Source organism: Dendrobates tinctorius, unplaced genomic scaffold (genome assembly GCF_039654945.1).
Source record: "Dendrobates tinctorius isolate UK_male_01 unplaced genomic scaffold, ASM3965494v1 ptg000126l, whole genome shotgun sequence".
NCBI classification, from domain to species: Eukaryota; Metazoa; Chordata; class Amphibia; order Anura; family Dendrobatidae; genus Dendrobates; species Dendrobates tinctorius.
Window position 1 is genome coordinate 3,436,518 of NW_027361794.1, and position 27,929 is coordinate 3,464,446.

The following is a 27,929-nucleotide window of genomic DNA, read 5'->3' on the forward strand; positions in this document are numbered from 1 at the left end:
TATCCCTTGCCGGTGGCAGACAGACCCTGGGAGATGGTAGGCATGGATTTTGTGGTTGACCTGCCCAAATCCGGTGGCAGCACGGTCATCTGGGTGGTCACCGATCATTTTTCTAAAATGGTGCATCTGGTGCCACTTGCGTGGCTGCCTTCTGCTCGTGGTCTCACCGCACTGTTCATAAAGCACGTATTTTGTGTGCACGGTATGCCGGACAAAATAGTGATCGAGGTCCACAATTTGAGTCTTGGTTTTGCAGTCTACTCAGTATCGAGCTAAGCTTGTCCGCCTTTCATCCCGAAACGAACTGGTTGGTTGAGAGAGCCAACCAAACTCTGGTCACGTACCTGCGACATTTTGTCTCGGCCAGGCAGGATGACTGGACATCCTTACTACCGGGGGCCGAATTTGCCCTGAAAAATGGAGTGGCTGATTCCACTGGTCAGACTCCGTTTCTCCTTAATTACGGTCAGCATCCGCACGTCCCCATCCCAATGCCAGTGTCTTCCACTGGAGAAAATGAGGGCGTCCGCCGACACACATCGGCGCCCCGCTCCAACGTTTGCCCCTGGCGACTTGGTGTGGCTTTCTGCCCGAAATATCAGGCTGCAGGCTGAGTCCTCCAAGTTCCGCCACGATACATTGGTCCCTTCAAAATCCTCTAGCGGATCAGCTCGGTGGTCTACCGTCTGGCTCTTCCACCACACTTGGCTATCTCTGACGCCTTCCACGTGTCCCTTCTCAAACCTGTTCACATGTCCCGGTTTTCCGAGTCATCTGCTGGGACATCAGACTTGTCTTCGGACGAGTTTGAGGTCAACGCCATTGTGGGATGCAGGGTGGTGCGTGGCATAAAGTTTTATTCGGTGAATTGGAAGGGTCAAGGTCCAGAGGTCTGGACCTGGGAACCAGTGGAGAACATTCACACACCGCTCCTTATCACGGCATTTGAGCGTAGCGAGGATCAGAGGGGAGGGGGCCCTAGGAGGGGGGGTAATGTTAGGCATCGGGTTCCTGCAGTTGCACAGCGGGAATCCAGAGCCTTGCATTCAGCGGTCTCCCATTCTCCATCGACCGCAGAGGAACCTGCATTTTTTTCCACCGGGGACCCGGATCTCCTACACTACACGCACCAGGCCGACGGGCCCCCAAGACAGCATTGGCCACAGCACCCGCCGGAGTGCCGCAGTAATGTACCTTATATGCTTGTGTATAAGCCGACCCGTGTATAAGCCGACCCCCCCTAATTTTGTCACAAAAAACTGGGAAAACTTACTGACTCGCATATAAGCCTAGGGTGGAAAATGCCGAAGCTACTGGTAAATTTCAAAAATAAAATGGGCCCCATAAGATGCTCCATAAAGTTCATGATGGGTTTCATAAGATGCTCCATACAAAAATATGCCTAATAATGCTGCACAGTGAATAATGGTGGCCCTATAACATGCTCCATAATAACATATGCCCCATATAATTCTGCAGTGATTGGTGGCCCCTTATAATGCTGCACAGTGATTGGTGGCCCCTTGTAATGCTGCACAGTGATTAATGGCCCCTTGTAATGCTGCACAGTGATTAGTGGCCCCTTGTAATGCTGTACAGTGATTAGTGGCCCCTTGTAATGCTGCAGTGATTGGTGGCCCCTTATAATGCTGCACAGTGATTAGTGGCCCCTTATAATGCTGCACAGTGATTGGTGGCCCCTTGTAATGCTGCAGTGATTGGTGGCCCCTTGTAATGCTGCACAGTGATTATTACCCCCTTGTAATGCTGCAGTGATTATTGGCCCCTTGTAATGCTGCACAGTGATTATTGGCCCCTTGTAATGCTGCAGTGATTAGTGGCCCCTTGTAATGCTGCACAGTGATTGGTGGCCCCTTGTAATGCTGCATTGATTAGTGGCCCCTTGTAATGCTGCACAGTGATTAGTGGCCCCTTGTAATGCTGCACAGTGATTAGTGGCCCCTTGTAATGCTGCAGTGATTAGTGGCCCCTTGTAATGCTGCACAGTGATTGGTGGCCCCTTGTAATGCTGCAGTGATTAGTGGCCCCTTGTAATGCTGCACAGTGATTACTGGCCCCTTGTAATGCTGCACAGTGATTAGTGGCCCCTTGTAATGCTGCACAGTGATTAGTGGCCCCTTGTAATGCTGCACAGTGATTAGTGGCCCCTTGTAATGCTGCACAGTGATTAGTGGCCCCTTGTAATGCTGCAGTGATTGGTGGCCCCTTATAATGCTGCACAGTGATTAGTGGCCCCTTATAATGCTGCACAGTGATTAGTGGCCCCTTGTAATGCTGCACAGTGATTAGTGGCCCCTTGTAATGCTGCAGTGATTAGTGGCCCCTTGTAATGCTGCACAGTGATTAGTGGCCCCTTGTAATGCTGCAGTGATTAGTGGCCCCTTGTAATGCTGCACAGTGATTAGTGGCCCCTTGTAATGCAGCACAGTGATTAGTGGCCCCTTTTAATGCTGCACAGTGATTAGTGGCCCCTTGTACTGCTGCACAGTGATTACTGGCCCCTTGTAATGCTGCACAGTGATTACTGGCCCCTGGTAATGCTGCACGGTCATTAGTGGCCCCTTACAATGCTGCTGCCGCTGCCTCAATTAAAGAAAAAAAACCCCCTATATACTCACCTCGTCTCTGCAGCTGCAGCTGCTGCTCCTCAGCGTTGCCGGCCCTGCACAGTGACTGTTCAGGCAGAGGGCGCCTGGTAACTACGTCATGGCGCCCTCTGACCTGAACGTCACTGCCAGAGGAAGCAAGACAGCAGAGCGATGCACAGCGGTGGAACGGGGGACAGGTGAATATGGCTCCCTCCATTATACTCACCTCTCCTAGCATGTGTCTTGCAGCCCCCGTGCTTATTTAATCTCAGCGCTGCTCTTCCTGCTTTCAGTGTCCACGTGGTGCCGCTCATTACATATGCGCATATGTAATGAGCCGCTCATTACATATGCGCATATGTAATGAGCGGCCACTGAAAGCAGGAAGAACAGTGCTGAGAATATGGAATAAGCGGGGGGCCTGCAAGAGACATGCAGGAGAGGTGAGTATGTACTTAATTGCACTACCCGGGTAGTGCCAATCGGAGCCGGGGACCCGGGCCCCTATATAGGCCGGGCCCCAAAGCAACCGCTTCGGCTGCTACCCCGGTAGTTACGCCAGTGTCAGGAGCTCTCCAAAGGCAACATGACACCCGCAGACCATTCCATCAAAGTCTGCATTCCAAAACGTCACTACTTCCCTTCCGAGCCCTGACATGTGCCCATACCCCATATGTGGGAGAAAAATACTGTATCAGCGTACTCAGGACAAATTGGACAACAACTTTTGGGGTCCAATTTCTCCTGTTACCCTTGGGAAAATAAAAAAATTGATGACTAAAAGATCATGTTTGCGGAAAAAATACGATTTTTTTATTTTCACGCCCGGGCATTATAAACTTCTGTGAAGCACTGGGGGGTTCAAAGTGCTCACCACACATCTAGATAAGTTCCTTGGGGGCTCTAGTTTCCAAAATGGTGTCATTTGTGGGGGGGTTTCACTGTTTTGGTACATCAGGGGCTTTCCAAACGCGACATGGTGTCCGATCTCAATTCCAGCCAAAAACGTCAAATGGTGCTGCTTCCCTTCCGAGCTCTGCCATGCGCCCAAATAGTGGTTTACCCCCACATGTGAGGTATCAGCGTACTCAGGACAAATTGCACATTACCTTTTAGGGTCCTGTTACCCTTGGGAAAATAAAAATTGAAGGTGAAAAGATCATTTTTGTGGAAAAAATATGATTTTTTAATTGTACGGCTGTACGTTATAAACTTCTGTGAAGCCCTTGGGGGTTCAAAGTTCTCACCACATATCTAGATAAGTTCCTTGGGGGGTCTAGTTTCCAAAATAGGGTCACTTGTGGGGGGTTTCCACTGTTTAGGTACATCAGGGGCTCTCCAAACGTGACATGGCGTCCGATCTGAATTCCAGCCAAATTTGCACTGAAAAAGTCAAACGGCGCTCCTTCCATTCTGAGCTCTGCCATGTGCCGAAACAGTGGTTCCCCCCACATATCAGGTATCAGCGTACTCAGGACAAATTTCACAATAACTTTTCCAGTCCAATTTCTCCTGTTACCCTTGGTAAAATAAAAAAAAATTGAACCTGAAGTATTTAAATGTGAAAAAAGTTAAATGTTCATTTTTTTTTTTAAATATTCAAAAAAATTCCTGTGACGCACCTGAAGGGTTAATAAACTTCTTAAATGTGGTTTTGAGCACCTTAAGGGGTGCAGTTTTTAGAATGGTGTCACTTTTGGGTATTTTCTATCATATAGACCCCTCAAAGTGGCTTCAAATGTGATGTGGTCCGTAAAAATAAAATGGTGTTGCAAAAATGAGAAATCGCTGGTCAACTTTTAACCCTTATAACTTGCTAACAACAAAAAATTTTGGTTCCAAAATTGTGCTTATGTAAAGTAAACATGTGGGAAATGTTATTTATTAAGTTTTTTGTGTGCTGTATCTCTGTGATTTAAGGGCATAAAAATTCAAAGTTGGAAAATTGCAAAATTTTCGCCAAATTTCCATTTTTTTCACAAATAAACGCAAGTTATTTGAATGAAATTTTACCACTAACATGAAGTACAATATGTCATGAGAAAACAGTGTCAGAATCACCGGGATCCATGGAAGCGTTTCAGAGTTATTACCTCGTAAAGGGACAGTGGTCAGAATTGTAAAAATTGGCCCGGGAGTTAATGTGCAAACCACCCTTGGTAGTGAAGGGGTTAATATTATCATACCAGGATCATGGTGGTTACCCACCTCTTTTTCTGTACCTGTGGTACCTGTTTGGTCTTTTATCTTGTGATTTTTCTTAATAAAGATTTATTTTTAATTTTATTTTGCCTTGTGTGAAGTTTTGCTGTTGAGCTCTGAAATATGGCAAAACTGGTGTCAAATGGCATCTTGGCAGCTTCATGCTTGATTTTCCTCAATTCATGGGCAGTTATTTTGAGCCTTTTTTATCAACATGCTTCTTGCGACCCTGTTGGCTATTTGCCATGAAACGCTTGATTGTTCAGTGATCACACTTCAAAAGTTTGGCAATTTCAAGACTGCTGCATCCCTCTGCAAGACATCTCACAATTGTTGACTTTTCAGAGTCCGTCAAATCTCTCTTCTGACCAATTTTGCCAAAGGAAAGGAAGTTACCTAATAATTAAGCACACCTTATATAGGGTGTTCATGTCATTAGACAACACCCCTCCTCATTACAAAGATGCAAATCACCTGATTTATATAATTGACAGTTGGCTTTCAAGCCTATACAGCTTGGAGTAGGACAACATGTATGAAAAGGATGATGTGATCAAAATACTCATTTGCCTTATAATTCTGCACACAGTGTATAGGCCCATCATACACTGGAGCATCATCCATTGGGCCTATCATATACTGCAGCATCATATGGGGCCCATTATATATGGAGCATTATATAGGCCCATCATACAATGGAGCATCATCCATTGGGCCCATCATATACTGGAGCATCATATGGGGCCTATCATATACTAGAGCATCATATGGGGCCCATTATATATGGAGCATTATATAGGCCCATCATACAATGGAGCATCATCCATGGGGCCCATCATATACTGGAGCATCCTATGGGGCCCATCATATACTAGAGCATCATATGGGGCCCATTATATATGGAGCTTTATATAGGCTCATCATACAATGGAGCATCATCCATGCGGCCCATCATATACTGGAGCATCATATGGGGTTCATTATTTATGGGGTATCATAAAGGGTATGGAGCATTATATGGAGCACATATGGGGCCTATTCTGTATGGAGCATTATATGGAGCCCATTCTGTATGGAGCAATATATGGGGCCCATCATATACTGTATGGAGCTTTATATGCGACTCATTATACTGTATGGAGCAATATGTGGGGCTCATTCTACTCTATGGGGACCGTCCTATACTGTATGGCACATTATATGGAGACCATCATATACTGTAGCATTATGTGGAGCTCATCATATTCTGTATAGAACATTATATGGGACCAATTATTCTGTATGGAGCAATATATGGGGCTCATTATTCTGTATGACGCACTATGTGGTGGCCATAATATTGTATGGAGGAATATACTGTCTGGTTTTTGAGCTATTGTAGAATTTAAAATAGATATGAGTGATGTAATGTAAGAAGTGAAGTATTTGTCATTGCACTATACCAATATTTCTCTGCCGTATCGGAGCATCATGAATTGTGGTATCTGTTAAAGGGGCCCACTGACACTCTTTCACCCGGGGCACACGAAAACCTGGAGCCAGCCCTACCCCCCCACAACTTTAGCCAAATAACCCCCAGTTTTCAATGCGTAACTATTATTATAAAGTAAATTAAGGTTGACAAGCTTAAGTAATAAGAATTGATGTTGTTGGTATTGAAATGGGCACTGTAGGTGTATTTACTGTCCTCCTCTCCCTGATGACTTTGCTTCCCCATTGACTTGCATTGGGTTTCGTTTTTCAGTCGGACCTCCGACTTTTCCCGATAGTCGGCCGATTTCGTTCGACTCGACTTTTGAGAAAGTCGGGTTTGATGAAACCTGACTCGACCCTAAAAAAGGCAAAGTCGCTCATCTCTACCCACGAGTACTGAGAGAACTAAGTAATGTAATAGACAAACCATTATTTCTTATATTTAGGGACTCTATAGCGCCGGGGTCTGTTCCACAGGACTGGCGCATAGCAAATGTGGTACCAATATTCAAAAAGGGCTCTAAAAGTCAGCCTAGAAATTATAGGCCAGTAAGTCTAATCTCTATTGTTGGTAAAATATTTGAAGGGTTTCTGAGGGATGTTATTCCGGATTATGTCAATGAGAATAACTGTGTAACTCCATGTCATCATGGGTTTATGAGGAATCGCTCCTGTCATGCCAATCTAATCCATTTTTATGAAGAGGTAAGCTATAGACTGGACCAAGGTGAGTCATTGGACATGGTGTATCTTGATTTTTACAAAGCATTTAATACCGTACCACACAAGAGGTTGGTACACAAAATGAGAATGCTGGGTCTGGGGGAAAATGTGTGTAAATGGGTAAGTAACTGGCTTAGTGATAGAAAGCAGAGGGTGGTTATAAATGGTATATTCTCTAACTGGGTCGCTGTGACCAGTAACGTAGGGGTGGGTGTTGGGACCTATTCTCTTCAACATATTTATTAACGATCTGGTAGAAGGTTTACACAATAAAATATTGATATTTACAGATGATACAAAACTATGTAAAGCAGTCAATACAAGAGAAGATAGTATTCTGCTACATATGGATCTGGATAAGTTGGGAACTTGGGCCAAAAGGTGGCAGGTGGGGTTTAACTATGATAAATGTAAGGCTATACACATGGGAAGAAGAAATCAATATCACCACACTGAACGGGAAACCACTGGGTAAATCTGACAAGGAGAAGGACTTGGGGATCCTAGTTAATGATAAACTTACCTGGAGAAGCCAGTGCCAGGCAGCGGCTGCCAAGGCAAACAGGATCATGGGGTGCATTAAAAGAGGTCTGGATACACATGACGAGAGCATTATACTGCCTCTATACAAATCCCTGGTTAGACCACACATGGAGGACAGTGTACAGTTTTGGGTACCGGTGATCAGGAATGATATAATGGAACTGGAGAGAGTGCAAAGGAGGGCAACAAAATTAATAAAGGGGATGAGGGAACTACAACACCCAGAGAGATAAGCAAAATTAGGATTATTTAGGCTTCTTTTACACTTGCCGTGTTTTGCTGGCCGTTTTTGCGGCCCCAATGCATTTCTATGGGGGTGTAAAAACGTTTGGCCTGCAAAAATTAGTATGAAGGCCATGCTCCTTATGGCCGTGAGGGCCGTATTTGTGGCCGTGAAAAAATATTGAGCTTGGTCAATATTTTTCACAGCTTACGGACACGGCCGCAATGCATTTCAAAGATACAGCAAAAACAACGATAAGTTATATTTGCGGTACATCGTATTTGCGGATCGCTGTTTTTTTCCCTGCTATTTTTTTATAACAGGGAAAAACGGTGATCCGAGAAGGTTTTTTGTGGCCCGTTTTTGCGGAATACCGTGAAAATCATGGCAATATGGCCCGCAAAAATGGGCCACAAAAGACCCGGCAAGTGTAAAAGCAGCCTTAGTCTAGAAAAGATGACTGAGGGGCGATCTAATAACCATGTATAAGTATATAAGTGGACAATACAAATATCTCTCTGTGGATCTGTTTATACCAAGGAAGGTGACGGGGGCATTCTCTGCATCTGGAGGAGAGAAGGTTTTTCCACCAACATAGAAGAGGATTCTTTACTGTTAGGGCAGTGAGAATCTGGAATTCCTTGCCTGAGGAGGTGGCAATGGCGAACTCAGTCGAGGGGTTCAAGAGAGGCCTGGATGTCTTCCTGGAGCGTAACAATATTGTATCTTACAGTTATTAGGTTCTTTAGAAGGACGTAGATCTGGGGATGTATTCTGACGGAATATAGGCTGAACTGGATGGACTAATGTATTTTTTCGGCCTTGCTAACTGTGTTACTAGGTTACTAATATCAACAACGACAAATTGGTATCTGGAATCCGCAATAACCATGAAAGTTATTGAATAAAACTTTATAATTATAATACAGGGATCCACTATTGACAGGTTTCTAAATGCGGATTCGTTTCCTGTCCAAAGCACCAATGCAACTTGGTTGAATCTTTCAGCAATACTAAGCCACTGAGCAGAAGTTGGTTGTGGTTAAACGAGTGGCTGCAACTTCTCCCAAATAACCTCAACCCAACTGACAAATAGTTGGAATTCCTATGTGAAATTGATAATGTAGTGAGGTGAAGCTTTCTCCAGTAGCCAGGTGTCTATGACAAATATGAAAGGAATTATGCCACAAAAAAATAAATAAATAACAAAATGGCCGTAAATGGATGTGAATTTAATCTAATCTACTTCATTCAAGTGACAGATTTATAGTAAATTGCATGTGTTGGAAATTACAATATCAAAAAATTGTTACAAAATACTTTACCACATTGTAACTTCTAATCGTTGCTCTGGACTAATGCTTTTACGAAACGTTGTGTCCTGTTGCTGAATGTATTCATGTATATGGGATAACAGAGCATTAAAGGTTTCAATGGACATTCGAAGATCATTTTCAAATTTCTCCAGAAAAAAAAAATCACAATTGGTAATAAAGGGTGTGGAAAACACCATATCTTTGATGCACAGAGTTCACTGGATGCACCCAAGTTTGCCTTCTTCCACGACGTCTGATCTGCCTCCGACGCAATTACATTAAGCGATATTTCACAAGCAGAGACACAATTATGTTGCTGCTCGCAACCATTCCACCTGTTCAAGAATGTCTACCCTACTCTGACAAGAGAAATAAATAGCCACAGACACTGGTTAGTACCAGTTTAAAAAAACAACTTTATTATCCTATTAATAAAAGGGGACAAATGTATTGGATTACGTTTAAAGTACCGTATATGATTTTTTAGCTGACAAGATAAATATAGAAAAATTTCATACTCCATTTGACAGATATTTTTAACTTATATGTTAGACAGACTGCACTAACGTAATGTGAAAATACCCTTAGAGTTCGACTTTGCCAATTTCCTTCTTCTTCAGTGTCTAGGGTGCACAACAGCTCAAATACAATATGGTCACCAGAGACCCCACTATGATGTACCACCCAGAGCTCTCTTTGCAGTTTGGTCACCTCAGACTCCTATACAGTATGATGTTCCCACAGCCCCCATACAGTATGATGTCCCTACAGCCACCAGTATAATTTCTCCCACAGCCATCTTTACAATATGATTTCACCACAGCCCCCAGTATAACATCCCCCACAGATCCTTATACATTACGATGTCACGACAGACCCCAGTATAATTTACCCCACAACTCCCAGTATAATGTCCCCCAGAAAACTCTATAGTATGATGTCCCCACAGTCAAGGTACAATGCTAGTAATGTACACTAATTATGTGCAAGACTAGTGTGATGTAACAACCTTATGTGAGCCCCGGGAGTGCATGTCCTAACACCGCTGGAATGGCACCAGTATGGGAGGTATGAGGGGTTTTATTTTATTTAGTCCAAACATGAGGAATGACAAGGGGATGTCTTAGTTGTAGACAACCCTTTGAGAAGATTTTCAATAAATATTTTCCATCATTCTGAACATGGAAAAGGCTTCTCCCATGTGTAACTTCTCTGATGTTTATTAAGAGTTAATTTCCAAGTAAAATATTTTCCACTTTAAGAACATGAAAAAGCCTTCTCCTCAGTGTGAGTTCGTTGATGTTTAACAAGATTTGATTTCTGGTTAAAACATTTCCCACATTCTGAACATGAAAAAGGCTTCTCCCCTGTGTGGATTCTCTGGTGTTTAACAAGAGTTGATTTATCTAGAAAACATTTCCCACATTCTGAACATGAAAAAGGCTTATCCCCTGTGTGGATTCTCTGGTGGCTATCAAGATAGGCTTTCCAGTTAAAACATTTCCCACATTCTGAACATGAAAAAGGCTTCTCCCCTGTGTGAGTTCTCTGGTGTTTAACAAGAACTGATTTCCATAAAAAACATTTCCCACATTCTGAACATGAAAAAGGCTTCTCCCCTGTGTGGATTCTCTGGTGGTTATTAAGAGAGGCTTTCCGGTTAAAACATTTCCCACATTCTGAACATGAAAAAGGCTTCTCCCCTGTGTGAGTTCTATGGTGTTTAACCAAATCTGATTGCTGGTTAAAACATTTCCCACATTCTAAACATGAAAAAGGCTTCTCTCCTGTGTGTGTTCTCTGGTGTTTAACAAGAAGTGATTTCCATAAAAAACATTTCCCACATTCTGAACATGAAAAAGATTTCTCCCCTATGTGAGTTCTCTGGTGGCTATCAAGTTGCTCTTTCCGGCTAAAACATTTTCCACATTCTGCACATGAAAAAGGCTTCTCCCCTGTGTGGGTTCTCAGGTGCTTAACAAGATCAGATTTCTGGTTAAAACATTTCCAACATTCTGAACATGAAAAAGGCTTTTCCCCTGTGTGAATTCTCAGGTGCTTAACCAAATCTGATTTCTGGATAAAACATTTCTCACATTCTGAACAAGAAAATGGCTTCTCCCCTGTGTGACTTCTCTGGTGTCTAACAAGATGTGATTTGTGTTTAAAAACTCTTCCACACTTGGAACAAGAAAATCTATTCTCTGCTGTGTACATTTTTTGATGTTTAAGAAAAGACTTTTCGAGGGGAAAACTATTTCCATATTCTGAACTTGAAAATGGCTTCTTTGCTTTAGGAGCAGATTGTTTTTTAATGACTATTTTGTGACTATGATTTTCCTTAGTAGTCAGTAATGAATCAGAAGACAGGACCTGTTTTAAAGAATCGGATGACAGATCTTTGTTGTGAATGGATGATGGCATATCTGGAGTAACGGAATTCAATCCAATTGTATGCTGTAGGATCTCAAGATGATCTGATTTACAAATTGAAGATGTCAGTTCTCCTTCTGATTTCCTGGTACAATTATCTGTCAAAATGAAACCAATTATTATTTTTTAATAAAATATCCTTGAATTTTATATTTCTGAACATTTCCACTTAAGCTGTACATAAAAATTACAAGTTATGCAAAAATATTGAATTAATCACCAAGGCAATGACAGTTCACAGTCTAATAGAAAATGTCATAGGATGAACCCGTAGAGCGTGGTGTTCAACTGTTTGTTCATTCTGCTTCCCAAATATGGAATAAAAAGTCACCAAACAATGTTATGTAGGTGAAAATAATATCAATAAAAACTTCTACTCATCTCACAAAAAATAAATCCCCAGTAAGGTCAATTGTCTCTAAATGGAAAAACAGGTTTCCACATTATTAGTGTCTCAAAGGCTCCTGAAAAGTAACATGGCTTTCATAAACCAATCCATCAATATCAACGCTCTCCCAAAAGTCAAATCTCCCCCTTGCTTCTGAGTCTTGCAGTATGCACAAACCACATTTAGCAGCCATGTGTTTGGCATTACTAAATTGAGAAGAACCCACTTAATTTACGGTGGGTGTATCTCCTGGAGCACAATCTGAGCACTATGTGTAGTGTAATAAAACAGCAAATGTGCAATTCTCACTCTCCAACATCCACTGCATGCTAATTACCGGAAAGTGTCTGTGGAGTAAAAATATTCCCTACTTCGAATTCATTGAGGGTTACAATTTCCAAAATGGAGTCACTTTATAAAGGTTTTCTACTGCTGTAGTTTTCTGCCCTTTTGTCATATTAGGGCTTCTGCAAATAGTGTGCCAACTCCTTTAGGATCTGCTCTTGCAATGTCTGCTTCTGTCACCAGGAGCCACCTTATTAATTCTGCAGGCGGCTCTGGAAATGAAGGACTCTTGGGAACCAGAAGCCAAGGGAAGCACAAGGTCTGTCCAGCCAATAAGATTAGGGTGCCTGGGACCAGTAGTATCATCCAGTGTGGCAGCGCGGGTGTATGTGTGGAGCCCCTGAGGGTTCAGTCGCCACAGAGGTGGGCGCTACCTGTCTGGAGGAGTTATCGGAGGGCCTGGGAGCTGAAGCTACGCTCCTGCCTGTACCTGGCGCGGCTGCGCAGGTCCCACTGGAGACCCCTGCGGACCCGGAGCCGCCATGTGCTCCACCACCATCTCCAACCTTGGACCGGGCAGCCTCCATCACCACCGCTGCCACCGGTAACCGTCCAGAGCCTGCACCGGAGCCGATATCACCATGCCAGGAGGCTCCAGGTATGACCCCTGCCCCTGCACCCGGGAAGGCCTCGGGGCACACAGCTGTTGCAGCGTCCGGGCAGGTCGTGCTAGACCTGGTCTGGGACCGGGACTCGAGTCCTTGGGGGGAGGGGACACCTGACCCCCTAGCAGTGGTGCCACTGTCCACAGTGGGTAGAGGCCGATCCCGGGAGGAGGAGGAGACAGAGGCCAGATGCCAAGCGATCATCCGCCAGCTGGCAGCCGAGCAGAGAGAACGGGAACAGCGGAGACTGGCAGTGCTAGGCCCTGACCTGGACCGGAAGGAGAAGGTCTGTGCTGGTCACTATGGTCCCTGGGACTCAGCAGGATGGGGTCAGGTCCTGAATGTCAACCATGAGCGGGGGTTTGGTTTCATCTCAGACCCCCAGAGGATCTCTGACCTCTTCTTCAGCAGGACGGACGTGGAATCTCTCCTCCGGAGGGGACACCCTGCTCGTGATCTGCAACCGGGAAAATACGTCACTTTCACCCGGCATGAGGGGCTACGGGGCTGGTACGCTATGAACGTGCACCGTATTCCGGAGGATTTTATATCGGCTTATAAGAAAGAAAAAGCCTATGTTCCCCTGGCAGGAATACCTCCCACAGTGGTAATCGTACCTGCCAATGCACAGCAAACCACATCCACTCCAGTGCAGCACCCCATGGTACAGGTTGTGACCCCTGCTATACCACAGGCAGCAGTTACCCCAGTTGCCACTTCAGGAAGAGGATGTCCACAAGTTCTCTCCTGGAAGCAGCAAAAGAAACCAGCTTCCACCACCCCAGGAGGAGACCACTATTAAAGAACATGCCCAAACTAACTAAACTGTTACCCAGGAGGGTATTGGCACCGTCGTGCCCCATTGTTTACAATTATGTTCCAGTTTTTGACTAGTTGTGTTGGCAGCATTTTTACTGAACTGCATTGATCATGAACTTGGGAGTGAATCACAAACTTTCTTGTATATAGTTGCGCCTCTTTAGGTGCCCTTTCTTGGTTTTACGTAGGCTTTCTAAGAGTGAAGACTACCTCAACCTGGAGCATTGCTCCAACCTGAGCACACTGCAAGAAATCCCGGCTGGGAGCGGTGTCCAGCACTTACAAGAATTGTGATGTCTTAATATGAAGACTTATATAATGTGTCTTATGAGAGTATTCATAGTTATAGAATAGCTTTTATATAAAGTTTAAACTGATAGTAATGACTAAGTATCTGATTAGGAGTAAAGAAATAAAAATTTAAATAAAGAATATTCCGGTGACGAACCAGGTACCAGCGGTTGTCACTTATGGTTAAGAACAAGTGGAAATGTGAAATGTGATAAAGGGTATTGAATAGCACTTTAAAATAAGGTAATGCAATAAATCATAGTTAGTTAAGTTGTTTGCAAGGTTCATGAGTGAGTGCCTCTCACATTGGGAAGTTTAGATAAGAATTGTTTATCAGCATACCAAAAATTTTTGTATGTTCCCTTGTTTGTCTAACTTTGTTCACTTGCAGCCCGCGGATGTGCTGTGTTTAACGGGGGGGTATGTGGCGCTCCTGAGGGTTCAGTCGCCACAGAGGTACTGCACCTCCTCCTGAGGTGTGGTACTCCACCATTCAGGTAAGGTGGAGAAACCTGACCACACTCCAACACCTGCATCCCACACAACATAGTAGTGTAGCAAAGCACCCTTTGGTGGCTCCCTGCTTGGAACACGAAGAGTGCTGGGAGGTGGGTGGAGCTTAGTCTGCACAAAAGGATTGGGAAGAGTTTAGGATTGGGTCAGTTTGAATAGGTCAGTCTGGGAGAGAGATCCCCTGAGTGGGATGGATGAAGGAAGTGCTGCAGCGGACCGCAGTGAACTGGGTCTGCTGGCACAGGAAAGAGACATAGATGGAAAGCCTGACTCTTTATAAGAAAGATAGATTTGAACGGAATGTAAGGAGAAGAGGAGGACTGAAGATTAGGGTTAGAGCAGAACCCTTCCCAAGTTCACAGCGCAAGGCCGGGGTCCAGTCCCCGAGGTTGTATGGATACTAATGGTCCTGCAGCAGACACCGGAGGAATAGAAGTTGTCACCACTTTATTCCCACACAAGACTTGGGGGCACAACAGCAACGTGAGTGAGCCGGGACTTAGTAGCAAGGAGTCCCCGAAGCAGGCTACAGCTGTCTGCTGGACAAGTAGAGTTCATAGGAACATCTGACAGGAGGAACTCCAGTGTAACTCAGTATTGAGAGTACTTCACTATAGGCGCAAAAGGGAGACGTTCAGAAAAGGCACATATGTTAGTAGAGTGTTGGAACGGAGTACTTCATCTTGCCTGGAAGTTGGCTGAGCTCCTGACCCGGAGGACACGGCTCGGATGCGGGCACCTGTATGCACAACAGACTGAGTAAAGCTTTGGAACTACATGCCCTGGTGTCCTCCGCTTATTCCTGCGCCAACACCCTCAGCACTGCTACATCTCTGTGCCTGACATTGCACCATCTACGTCTCTCCCCTATCCCTTCACCTACACTGCCCTGGGACTGTTGCCCTACCTGTGGAGGGCTACAACATCATTGCTGCACCACACCATCTGTCCTAGAGGATGTGCCTGCAGTGTCGGCTTAACACCTTTATTGCCGAACACCACAGGTGGCGTCATGAATCATTCAATGAACATTTCCGCCATTCACAATGGACGCCCAGGGCCACGGGCCGGGTCATAGCTGCCGTGACAACAGAAATCCCCCTCTTGGAGATCCGCGGGCCCGGTACCGAGTACCCCACAGCCCTGGGAGGGCGACCCATATGTGCTGTCCAGATGAAGGAATCTGCTCCCTGCTTCAGTCAACTGGAAAGCACCACACTCTATTAAAGCATATTACCAGAAACTGCCAGATACAGCCTTGTTATCCTCTGGTTCATTCCTGTGCGCAGCTCCTGGCTTGTGTCTTTGTTTCCTCTTGTGACCCTGGCAGGTTAATACTTTTGCATCTTTTGATTTTGTATTTTCTCTGCCCTCCCAGTTCTGATCCAGCTATTATTCTTGACATCTCACGCCACTCTAGAGCACATAACACCATAGCCCAAGCCTAGCGCTCTCTTTCTAAGTCCAGATCTTTGTAGAGAGGTTAAATGGTGATTAACAAGGTAATCTCTGGGATCTGCAAATCAGGGTAGAAAGCACCAAACATGTTCATGGTTGCCATCTTTAGAGCTTCCAGGTTACCATGAACACTGCTCCCAATACATTGAGTCGGATTTCTGCATTTACTCAGCAGGGATCCAGATCCTCACATTGTGCACTCTCCTCCTATTTTTCCACTGCAGAGGAGATTGCCTTGCAGCAAATCTCTCCTGAGGCTAAGTCCTTCTGTCCTCCTACTGAGCATGCTCATGGGACGATCTCCCATTGGAGATCGGGAGTCATGTGCTCAGGTCCCGCTCCAGTTCTCATTGGTACATCTCAGAGATCTGAAAGCGTGCAGAAGATCCCGGCTGCTATAAAAGGCGCGCATGGCTGTTCTGCTATGCGCTAGTATAGACTTACTTGCTGCTGTGTGTATGAGGATGGATGTATGATTCTGGTGACTGACTCATTTGAAACCCCTTCCCTCTGATATTACGCATGTGGTTAGGGACTGAGTTAGAATCAGCGCCAGCGCGCCTCTGCTGCAACATCCACAGCTGCTAGCGTCCGACATTGCGCTTGCGCCTTGCCTTTGTCGTTTAGCAGCAGTGCCCACGACGCGCTGCAGTAGCAGCTCTCCTTTGCATTCGCAGTTGCAACACCGCGCACACGGTAGGTCTAGACGGACGTAGTGCCGCCGTATTGGGCTACTCCTGTGACCGTATACCGTGTGTGCGTTTTTTACTGAGTACTGTGACTACAACAGGCTCAGTCATTTGTGTTTGTACTTTCTGGCATCTCTGTGAGTTAACTGAGATTGCTCTGTGCACCTGGGTGAAGTTTAACCCTGTATGCAGTTCCGCCATATTGCTCCTGCCACCACTTACCAGCGGTTATATCACCTACTGCACGGTGGACCCAGAGTAGCGAACGCACTTTATTATTATTTTTATTTAGTGCGTTCCGCCGTTCCTAACAGTCTGCAAACTTATCCAGAAAGATCTGCATTCAAATAGCAAAATGGCGCTCCTTCCCTTCTTAACCCTGCCATGTGCCCAGACAGTAGTGTACCACCGTATGTAGAGTATTGTCGGATTCAAGAGAAGTTGGAAAATAATTTGTAAGGTTCATTTGTTTCCTATTATCCTTTGTGAAGAATTCCAAAGTTATCACCACATAAAGAGATACATCAGATTTAAAAAATGAAGCCCGATTAAAAACACAAAATTGGCTGCGGGAAGAGGTTAAATCAGAGTATTTTGGGCACTAACTACTGTAGTCAAAAACTGACTATAGACAATAACACATCTACTGAAATTATCAAACTCAACAGTCTTTATCAGTAAAAAATGAGCAATTAATGGTGAAACCTCTCTGGGGTAATTACAGTATGGGGCTTGGTGGCTTTTGGCATTCTAAACTATCGTAAGGGCCAATATTTTATATCAGATGAGTTTCAAGAAGAAATATTAGACATTTAAAAGAGAACTTTTTCTAATAGTGCAGAGCTGAAGTGTCTTAAATTTAGATCTCGGGCATTTGGAAGAGGTAGTGGAGACCTTTTATTAAATACTATCAGGGAGTTACAGACTCACACAAGTGAGGCAGGACAATCCCACCACAATCGAACTATCATAAAGATTTAACCTGTAAAAATAGATGTAGAATTGTAGAATAAAAATACAAGTTAGATCTCCAACAAGAAAGTATATATGAGGGGAGAACTCCCATACGAAACTGGAGTTGCACTCATTTATAGTGAGCCATTGGAGACAGTCAGAAAACTAAGCAGAAGAGTAGAGAAAGTATAAGGCTGGGTACTGTGAGAATCATGTGGGAATAGTGGATGAGGGCAGGTATATCTCGCCCAGATACCTTTCCTATGTGGCCTAGTCTGGTCAGTATCTCACCTGATTACTAATGAATAATGGGAGGGCGGATACAAAAGGATGCCAGGTGGTTGTGTGAGTGTTTCAGCCTGGGAACACAGAGAGCCTGTCTGTGTGAGAGACACACGTGAGTGAAAGCAGTGCCCACGGTAACTGTGGTTTGACTGGACGGGAGAAGCCCACCAGTTGGTAGTTAGGTTGTACTTTGTTTAGTTAGTGCCAGACAGGCAAGGATTTGTTTTATGTTTTTTTTCTTTATGCATTGCTTTCACCTTTAATAAACCTGACTCAGTGTCAGTTATACCCAGACCCCGGCTGTGCGCCTGAGTTTCATGCTGAACGCACGTGACCTTTGACCCCAGCAAAGGCGATCCCGGAGTGTTTTATCACATTGTGGTGGAGAACGCGGGCATCACATGGGAAGCATGAGCATGGAGGACGTGGTGAAAGCGCTGGTACAGTCCACCGCCGTCCAGCAAGAAGCTAATCGGGTGATGATGGCCCAGCTGAAGGAGTTGGTGGACATGACAGCTACCGATCGTTCGCTTCTCCAGCAGGTGGCGCAGCACCTGGCAAGCTTACCTGAGGTTAACCTGGAAGCAGAGTCGAGAGTGATTCACGTGAGTCGGTACTGGCAGAAGATGACGACCGAAGATGACGTCGAGGCATACCTGACCACGTTTGAACGGACGGCGGCGTGAGAAAAATGGCCGAAGGCACGATGGGCCGGCCTGATTGCCCCGTTTCTTTCCGGTGAAGCCCAAAATGCTTATTATGACTTAGAACCTGAAGCCGCGCAGGACTTTGACAAACTGAAAGCCGAGCTCTTGGCCCGGCTAGGAGTGACGACCGCTGTCCGTGCACAGAGAGTGCATCAATGGACTTATCAGCCGGATAAACCACCGCGGTCACAGATGTTCGACCTGATCCACGTGACGAAGAAGTGGCTACAACCCGAGGTGTTGACAGCGCCAGAGATAATCCAGAGAGTCGTCATGGACAAATACCTGAGAGCCCTACCGCCAGCCCTGAGGAAGTGGGTAAGCCATGGAAATCTTACGACGGCAGATCAACTGGTGGATCTGGTTGAACATTACTCCGTGGCGGAAGGACTCCGAGACGACGCTACCCCACCTCGTTCTTCATCATCTCCACGTGGATCCGGTAAGACTGTTCCAGGGAGTAGGGGAGAAGGAAAAATCCCTAAGACAGTGGGGGAGGAAAATGGGACTGCCAGCACTGCGAGGACGAGAGTAATGAACTATGGTCTAAGCAAGGGGCCCGTTAGGTGTTTCCGCTGCCAAGAGATGGGACACATTGCTGCGAACTGTCTGGTCACTACTGAACCCATGCAGTGCGACGTTACAGACTCTAAAAACAGCATGTCTATGGTTGCACGGGTAGTGAGTGTGAATGCTGGTCAGAAGGATGTGGAAAAACACTTGTGTGATTTAACTGTTGATGGCAAAAATGTGGTGGCATTGTTAGACTCGGGAAGTGTGGTGACTCTGGTGAAGGCCAGTCTGGTGTCAGTCCCGACTGGACCATCAGACAAATTTTCTGTAACGTGTGTGCATGGAGACACCTGCTCGTACCTCACCACGGTCATATGCATTACTACTTCCTATGGGTCTGTGCAACATAAAGTGGGACTCGTCCCTGCGTTATTGCATGATGTTATCTTGGGCCGGGATTTTCCCCACTTCTGGCAATTGTGGGAGAATCAGTTGATACCCCAGGGTAATAGTGTACATGATTCTTCTCCCAGGGTGCGTGTGGGTCCCGAACCCCTGTAAGAGGTCTCCCCGGAAGACTTGGGGGAAGAGTCTGCTGGAAATGACCTGCAGTTCCCGTTTTCAGTCATGGCGGGTGATACGGAGGAGACCGGGGAAGAGGAGGAGGCCGACAGCCGTCCACCTCCCCGTTTGCCGGATTTGGAAGTTCAGAAAGATGACTTCCAAAGCGAGCAAATAAAGGATCCTACCCTTTCTCAGGCTAGGACAAATGTAAAAGTGATAAGTGGGGTACCCGTAGAACCTGGCTCTAGGCTGGCATATCCTTACATGGTCCTGGAGAATGATTTACTCTATCAGATAGAGAAAAAGGGGGAAGATACGGTGCAACTATTAGTTGTGCCAAAACCCTACCGGCGGCAGGTGCTGGACCTGGCCCACGGACGTGATGGGAGGTCACCTGGGAGTTCAGAAAACCACCGAAAGGATATTACACTGTTTTGTTTGGCCAGGCATGCATCACGATATTCGTGTATATTGTGAGTCTTGTCCTGACTGCCAAGCCTCTGCGCCTAAGCCCTGGTTCTGTAGCCCTTTGGTACCCCTACCTATTATTGAGGTCCCGCTTGAGAGGATTGGGATGGATTTAGTTGGTCTCCTTCCACGGTCTGCACGTGGACACCAACATATCCTGGTCCTCTTGGATTATGCCACTCATTACCCGGAGGCCATCCCTTTGCATAACACGGCCACCAAGACGATTGCCAAGGAACTGGTGCATGTGTTTAGTCGGGTCGGTATACCAAAACAGATACTCACCGACCAAGGGACTCCCTTTATGTCCAGGGTAATGAAGGAGCTCTGCCGGTTGTTACAAATCGAACCGTTACGCACATCCGTGTATCACCCTCAAACAGACGGGTTGGTCGAACGGTTCAATAAAACTCTGAAGCAGATGCTGAGAAAGGCGATAGACAAGGATGGGAAGAACTGGGACTATTTACTTCTGTATTTACTTTTTGCTATCAGGGAAGTGCCCCAGTCTTCCATGGGATTCTCGCCTTTCGAGTTATTGTACGCCCGATGTCCTCGCGCACTGTTAGACATCTCCAAAGAAACCTGGGAGGGTCAGGTCACTCCGTTTAAAACGGTGATAGATCACGTATCCCAAATGCAGGACCGTATTGCGGCTGTTATGCCTATTGTCAAAGAACATGTGATGCAGGCTCAAGGAGCCCAAAAAAGAATCTATGATAGGGGTGCCAAGATCCGTACGTTTGCACCCGGAGATAGGGTGTTGGTCCTGGTTCCCACGGTGGACAGTAAGTTCCTAGCAAAGTGGCAGGGCCCCTTTGAGATTAAGGAAAGAACTGGTGAAGTAAACTACAAAGTATACCAGGCAGGTAAACGGAAACCTGAACAGGTTTATCATGTAAATCTGATAAAACCCTGGAAAGATCGGTCTGCCTTGTCAGCGGAGCTGGCCCGTCCCATCTGCTCACATACCGTACCGGAGGTACGGGTTGCAGAGACTCTCTCGGAGCGGCAAAAGACTGAGGTCAGGCAGTTTCTACTTCACAACCAAAAGTTTTTCTCAGAAAAACCCGGGCAGACTATGCTAATGAAACATGACATTGTAACGGAACCTGGTGTCACAGTTCACGTAAAGCCCTACAGAATTCCGGAAGTGCGCCGTGAAGCCGATTCCCGAGAAGTGAAGGTAATGTTAGAGTTAGGTGTCATTGAGGAATCGCACAGTGCTTGGTCCAGCCCGATTGTATTAATTCCTAAACCGGACGGCACCATCCGGTTCTGCAATGACTTCAGGAAACTGAATGCGGTCTCAAAATTTGATGCCTACCCTATGCCCCGGGTCGACGAGTTAATAGATCGGTTAGGAAAAGCCCGGTATATTACGACCCTAGATCTAACAAAGGGGTATTGGCAGATCCCTCTGGCGGAGGCTGCCAGAGAAAAGACGGCATTTGCTACGCCGGAAGGTTTATTTCAGTATGTGTACATGCCGTTTGGACTGCACGGGGCACCGGCGACCTTCCAGAGACTGATGGATCGAGTCCTGAGGCCACATAGGCAGTACGCTTCGGCCTATTTGGATGACATTGTCATTTACAGCTTGGACTGGGAGACTCATCTCCAGAAAGTACAAGCTGTGATTGACGACCTGTGGGAGGCAGGTCTAACCGCGAACCCCAAGAAATGTCATATCGGGCTAGAAGAAGCCCGGTATTTGGGATATGTAATTGGGAGGGGTATTGTTAAACCCCAGCTCGATAAGATTCAGGCGGTTCAGGACTGGCCGCAACCTGTCAACAAGAAGCAGGTGCAAGCCTTCCTGGGGATCGCCGCTATTATCGCCGGATCATACCCAATTTTGCAGCCATCGCTACCCCCCTGACGGATCTTACAAAAGGGAAAGACTCCGTCATGATTAAATGGAGTTTAGCGGCTGAAGAAGCCTTCCATAGCCTAAAACAGGCACTTTGCTCTCAACCAGTACTGGTGACTCCGGACTTCTGCAGCGAGTTTGTGGTCCAAACGGATGTTTCGGATACCGGTATCGGGGCCGTACTGTCACAAGTGAGGGACGGAGTGGAACACCCAGTCCTCTATCTCAGCAGGAAGCTGAATAAACATGAGCAAAAGTATGCAGTCGTAGAAAAAGAGTGCCTAGCCTTTTAGTGGGCTCTAGAGGCCCTCAAATATTACCTGGTGGGCCGAAAGTTCAGGCTGATCACTGACCATGCCCCTCTCAAGTGGATGCACTTGCACAAGGAACGGAATAGCTGGGTGACCCGGTGGTTCCTTGCCCTGCAGGCCTACACTTTTACGGTGGAGCACCGCCCAGGGGTACAGATGAGGAATGCAGATGCCCTGTCCCGAGTGCACTGTTTGGCGGCTGTCATTGCTCGACCGAAGTGATCTGAGCAGAGGGGGGGGATATATGAGAATCATGTGGGAATAGTGGATGAGGGCAGGTATATCATGCCCAGATACCTTTCCTATGTGGCCTAGTCTGGTCAGTATCTCACCTGGTTACTAATGAATAATGGGAGGGCGGATATAAAAGGATGCCAGGTGGTTGTGTGAGTGTCTCAGCCTGGGAACACAGAGAGCCTGTCTGTGTGAGAGACACACGTGAGTGAAAGCATTGCCCACGGTAATTGTGGTTTGGCTGGACGGGAGAAGCCTACCAGTTGGTAGTTAGGTTGTACTTTGTTTAGTTAGTGCCGGACAGGCAAGGATTTGTTTTATGCTTTTTTTCTTTATGCATTGCTTTCACCTTTAATAAACCTGACCCAGTGTCAGTTATACCCGGACCCCGGCTGTGCGCCTGAATTTCATGCTGAACGCATGTGACCTTTGACCCCAGCAAAGGCGATCCCGGAGTGTTTTATCACAGTACCCATTGCGTTATGGCCATGTATTTAACACATCTGTTACTTAGCGGCACTAACACTATGTAACGGATGCGTTAACGCACCCATTGGCCGCCATTATAATAACGCATCCAAATTTGGCATGCATTAGCGATGATGCGTTACTTTGTGACACACCCTCGAACACGGTCTACGGACACGTTCGCTGTGCATAGACCTGTACGGCTAACACATTGTAATGAAATGCTACCGTGCGTTAGCGTATACGTTAGCGCTAGGGGTAAAAAAAAATGTAAAAAATGACATCAACGCTGGCGCATCCATTTAACAGATGCCACTAACGCAATGGAAACCTAGCCTTAGTGCACCCCATTTCAAGAGAGATTGTGCAGTAATCGGAATTCCATATGATCAAACATTTAATGAAATTTGACATGGAGTGAATCCATAAAAGGATAAGGGAAAATCTGTGGTTATTGTACAGAAATTCACACTTGGCCCTCACTACACATTTTATGTTGTGGATTATAAAAGTGAAGTTTGGTCAGAAAGACTGGACCTGGACTTGTAGGAACCATATGAGCACATTCAGCAGCACAGAAGGGAGAGAAGGGAGATTCATCCAATAAAATATCAGGGTTCTAGAAAGCCAACAGCATTATTACTCTCTGCATTGTCTTACAGGCCCATGAAAATAATTTTCTTCAAGTGATTTTCTAACTTATCAGCACATTCTACATATGCGGTCATTTGGCTTTGTAGTTTACAGATCTGAACAGGTAACGGTCAGCATGTTCTAATCCCGGGGGGGGGGGGGGTTGGTGGATTTTCTCCAGGTTATAAGTTGTATAGAAGGGCTTCAATGCCTAGTCATTAGAACAGGTTTGGGTGGAGCACAATATTGTGCTCAAGGGGCAAAAATGGTGATCACACAATTGTGATATAGCTGGACTACACGACCGATAAGGCAGCCACAGCCGGTGACTGAGAAGAATCTGTGGCTTCTCAGTATTAAGTGGTTACTACTCACCTGGGTAGTCATATGTAGGAATTTCCCCTTTACACCGCTCATCACCCCTCACATATGTCTCTGTAGTATTGATATTGGTCAGGTCTTCACCCTGAAACAAATATTGTAAAAATCACAGAGGGAGAAGTCACATCTATGATCAGCCCTGATCCTGCCATCTCCACCGTTCTCATTACACAACATATAATACTGGTGGATAAAACGAGACTGAGCACAAGACCTTCACAGCCGTCTACACATCATAGGGGAGATCTCCTGACACCTTCTCTCCATCTACCTGATGATCCTGAGGAACACTGGGATCTTCTTGTTTAAAGTCCTGTGGAAGAAGAGGATGGGGACATCTCTCTGGTGTTGTCCTCTTACTGGATAGATCTGGAGGAAACACATACAGGGACTGAATGCATTCTTTATATACAGATAATTATACACCGTGTGTATTTAGTCCTGTCTATTACCTGGTGATGTGAGGAGCTGGGGAACCTCCATCATGACATCCTTGTACAGATCTTTGTGTCCTTCTAAATACTCCCACTCCTCCATGGAGAAATAGACAGCGACATCCTGATACCTTATAGGAACCTGACACATACAATGATACCGTCATCACCCCAGTTCCCTTCATAGCGTTACTGTTTAATGTCCCATCATTCCCAGCAGTGTCACCTCTCCAGTCAACAGCTCAATCATCTTGTAGGTGAGTTCTAAGATCTTCTGGTCATTGATGTCCTCATGCATCAGGAGGTGAGGTGGAGGCCCCGTGATTCGGCTCAGGGGTCTTCCCCATCCCTCAGACACAGGGTCCTGACAGCGCTCACTAGAGGTCTTCTTCACTACTGTGTAATCCTGGTTATGGAGAGACACATTAATAAATCTCACTACAGACATTTCCAGAGTCCTCATTTCTCCAGTTCTGTCCATCTGTTATTCCCATAGATAGGAATGATGTAATGTGACGTCATCAGAATCTCTCACCTCTCCAGTAAGCCGGAAGATGATCTCTAGGGTGATGTGTAATATCCTCTCCATTTTGTCTTTGTCCATATCATCCATCTTTGATGGGTAAATCAGAAAAATTCTTTTATATAGAAGATCTTCACTGAGAGGATCCGATATTGTAGAGACCTGAATGAGAAGATGAGCCGATGTAACATCATAAAAATCCTGTGTAATATAACTAATGATGAACAAACACTAAAATGCTTGGGTGCTCGTTGCTTGGGTCAAGCAAATTGGAATACTCGGGTACTAGCCCCGAGCAACAAGACCAATGTAAGTCTATGGGAAACCTGAGCTTTTTTGCTGCAACCTTCCCCCCCGGAGGTCTTTCTAGGGTATATAAACAGTGGAAATATTTGAGAACAGTGCACAAACAACATGGAAGCATCATGGGGAAGGCCTCTGGAAACATTTCTGACTCCTAGGTCACTTCTGTGAACTATGTTGTCAGAGTGTGATGCCACTTTTAAAGTCTTACTCTAGCACACTAAAACATACAAAAACAAAACCAAAATGGATTTTCCAGGGAAATATGTTAAGGGACATCCATTCCAGGGTAATAATCTGTATGTAAGGCAAAAGAAATAACCCCCAAAAATGCTCCTCCACCACTTGGGCTATGTTCACAAGTAGCGTTTTTGATTCATTTTTCAACCAATACAAATGTATTCACTGGCAAATGTCATATTAACATTTAAAAACCTTATTTGGCCATGTGGTGTGTGACACATCATCAGACACATCCTGTTTCATTTATGAAGGAGGGACCCTGAAAGTCACAAAGCCTATTTTTATAGGGCCATCAGTCGGCATTACTATTCTTAAAGGGTCATTATTAAACAGTGGGAATCCTATATTGTTATTGCCTAGGCAGTGAGTGGCTGGTCTGCCAAAAATTAGGATGCACCCCAGTACCCCTTTGCTGAGATGTACAGGAGGGCCTCATGAAAAAATGTTCCCATTATGAGAAAATGGGTCTCCAATAGTGTTAGCCTATGCATTGAATGCAAGGCCTGGCCTGCACCAAAGTAACACGCACCCCAATAAGACTTGGAATCCACGTACTGGATGTCCACATGAACACCAAGTTCCAAGTATTCATTTGGTACTCCCATACTGTTTGCTTATGCATTGAATGCAAGGCCTGGCCTGCTCCAAAGTAACACGCACCCCAATAACCCTTTCAACAGATGTACTTGAAGGCATCATGACAATTTTTTTTCCATTAGAAGAAAGCGTGTCTCCCATACTTTTTGCTTATGCATTGAATGCAAAGCCTGCCCTGCAAAAAAGTAACACACACCCCAATAACTCTTGGAACACTTGTTGAGTTCAGGAGTTGCAGAGGTTGTGTTTGTAAGAAAGGAAGATGCAGTTGGTACCTACAAAAAATACTACAACAGATACCTAGATGGACAACCAATGAAAGGCAATCTTCCTTTGAATGGTAGTGTGATAACATCAGAACAGCCCATACTTCTAACATCAAATTTTTTTTACATTTTTTTTACAGGCATCATAAAAACCCTTGCAAAAAAACTAGAGTGGCTGTTGCATCATGGAATACGTTCACCCTCGTGTTATAGTGGTGGTGTCTGAAGAAACATGGAGGAAGTCCTCCTATGACTCCTTTCCCAATTTAAAGGAGCGGGTCTCCTATACTTGGAGACAAACATTTCCCACTGCGGGGTAACCTTTTTTTTTTTTTAATTTTTTTGCGGGCATCATAATCACCCTTGCAAAAAGCTAGAGTGGCAGTAGCATCACGGAACATGTTCACCCTCGTGTTCTAGTGGCTGTGGATGATGAGGATGAGGCGGATAACACCAAACAGCCAAAGTCAGGAAGCGTATACCCATGAGGGGGTGTGAAGAGGTGCATGGAAATACACCTCTCAAAGAAAGACACTGTATTGGAGGTTAAGTTTCGCTGTTATCATTCGGTGGTTTAGAGAAGTCTGGCCCAATCCAGACCTTGTTCATTTTCATAAGAGTTAGCCTGTCTGCATTTTCAGTTGACAGGCAAATGCGCTTATCAGTTATAATTCCACCAGTGGCACTAAAAACACACTCTAACAAAACGGAAGCAGCAGAGCAGGCCAGGACTTCCAAAGCATAGAGAGCCACTTCAATGCCACATGTCCAGCTACCCAATAAGTAAAAGGCACAGAAGAATCACGGAGGACATTGGTACGGTCAGCATGGTACTCCCTCAGCATCTACCAAAATATTGCACTCCTTGTGACAGTACCCAGCGTCTCTGGGCCAGGGCGATGGGAGGGTCTGAGAAAACTCTCCCAGAACTTTGCCAGTGTTCCCGTGCCTCTGCTGGATTAGAGTTGTGTACTCCTTGGTTGTCCAACAAGCTGTGACGTCTGCTGCCAGCATTTTCAGATGGGCATTTTTTTAATAATACCGCAACAAGGGCCCTCTGATACTGCAACATTTTAGTAGACCTGTCTGCCTCTGGAAGAAGAGATTGAAAGTTATCCTTGTAGTGTGAGTCTAGAAGTGTCACCAACCAGTAATGAGTGTCACCAAACATTTTCATAATGCAAGGGTCATGGGATAGGCAGCACAACATAAAGTCAGCTATGCATTCCCGACTGCTAATAGGGAAGACTTCGGTGTCCTCACCAACAGGACAACTGACCATACTGTCTTCCCCCTCCTCCTTGTTCTCAGGCCATCCAGGCTGAACAGACGGTACGATAGTTGTGCTTGTAGAACCATCTATAGCGCATGAAAGTAGCTCCTTTTCTTCCTCCTCCTCTTCCTCATTGTCAACCAATCCACATTGGAATGTCATGAGGCTGGACTGTGTGTAATCTCCCTGTATGGTTCATTGCTCCATGTCCTCATGCTTCGTTTGCAATTCATCTTCTTTCATTGTGAGCAAAGAGCTTTTCAGAATGC

At 45.5% G+C, this 27,929-nt stretch overlaps 1 protein-coding gene across 1 annotated transcript in view; it reads right to left on the reverse strand.

Moving 5' to 3' along the window:
- LOC141047266 (uncharacterized) overlaps positions 1-27,929 on the reverse strand; it is an 801,716-nt gene that overhangs the window by 75,239 nt on the left and 698,548 nt on the right. Inside the window, exons 2-7 of the mRNA XM_073542273.1 lie at positions 24,991-25,140; positions 24,682-24,861; positions 24,474-24,597; positions 24,293-24,390; positions 24,016-24,106; positions 10,391-11,620 (exon numbers count right to left, since the gene is read on the reverse strand). Of these exons, the coding sequence (XP_073398374.1) occupies positions 10,391-11,620; positions 24,016-24,106; positions 24,293-24,390; positions 24,474-24,597; positions 24,682-24,861; positions 24,991-25,140 (1,873 nt within the window). The remainder of the gene's footprint in view (positions 1-10,390; positions 11,621-24,015; positions 24,107-24,292; positions 24,391-24,473; positions 24,598-24,681; positions 24,862-24,990; positions 25,141-27,929) is intronic.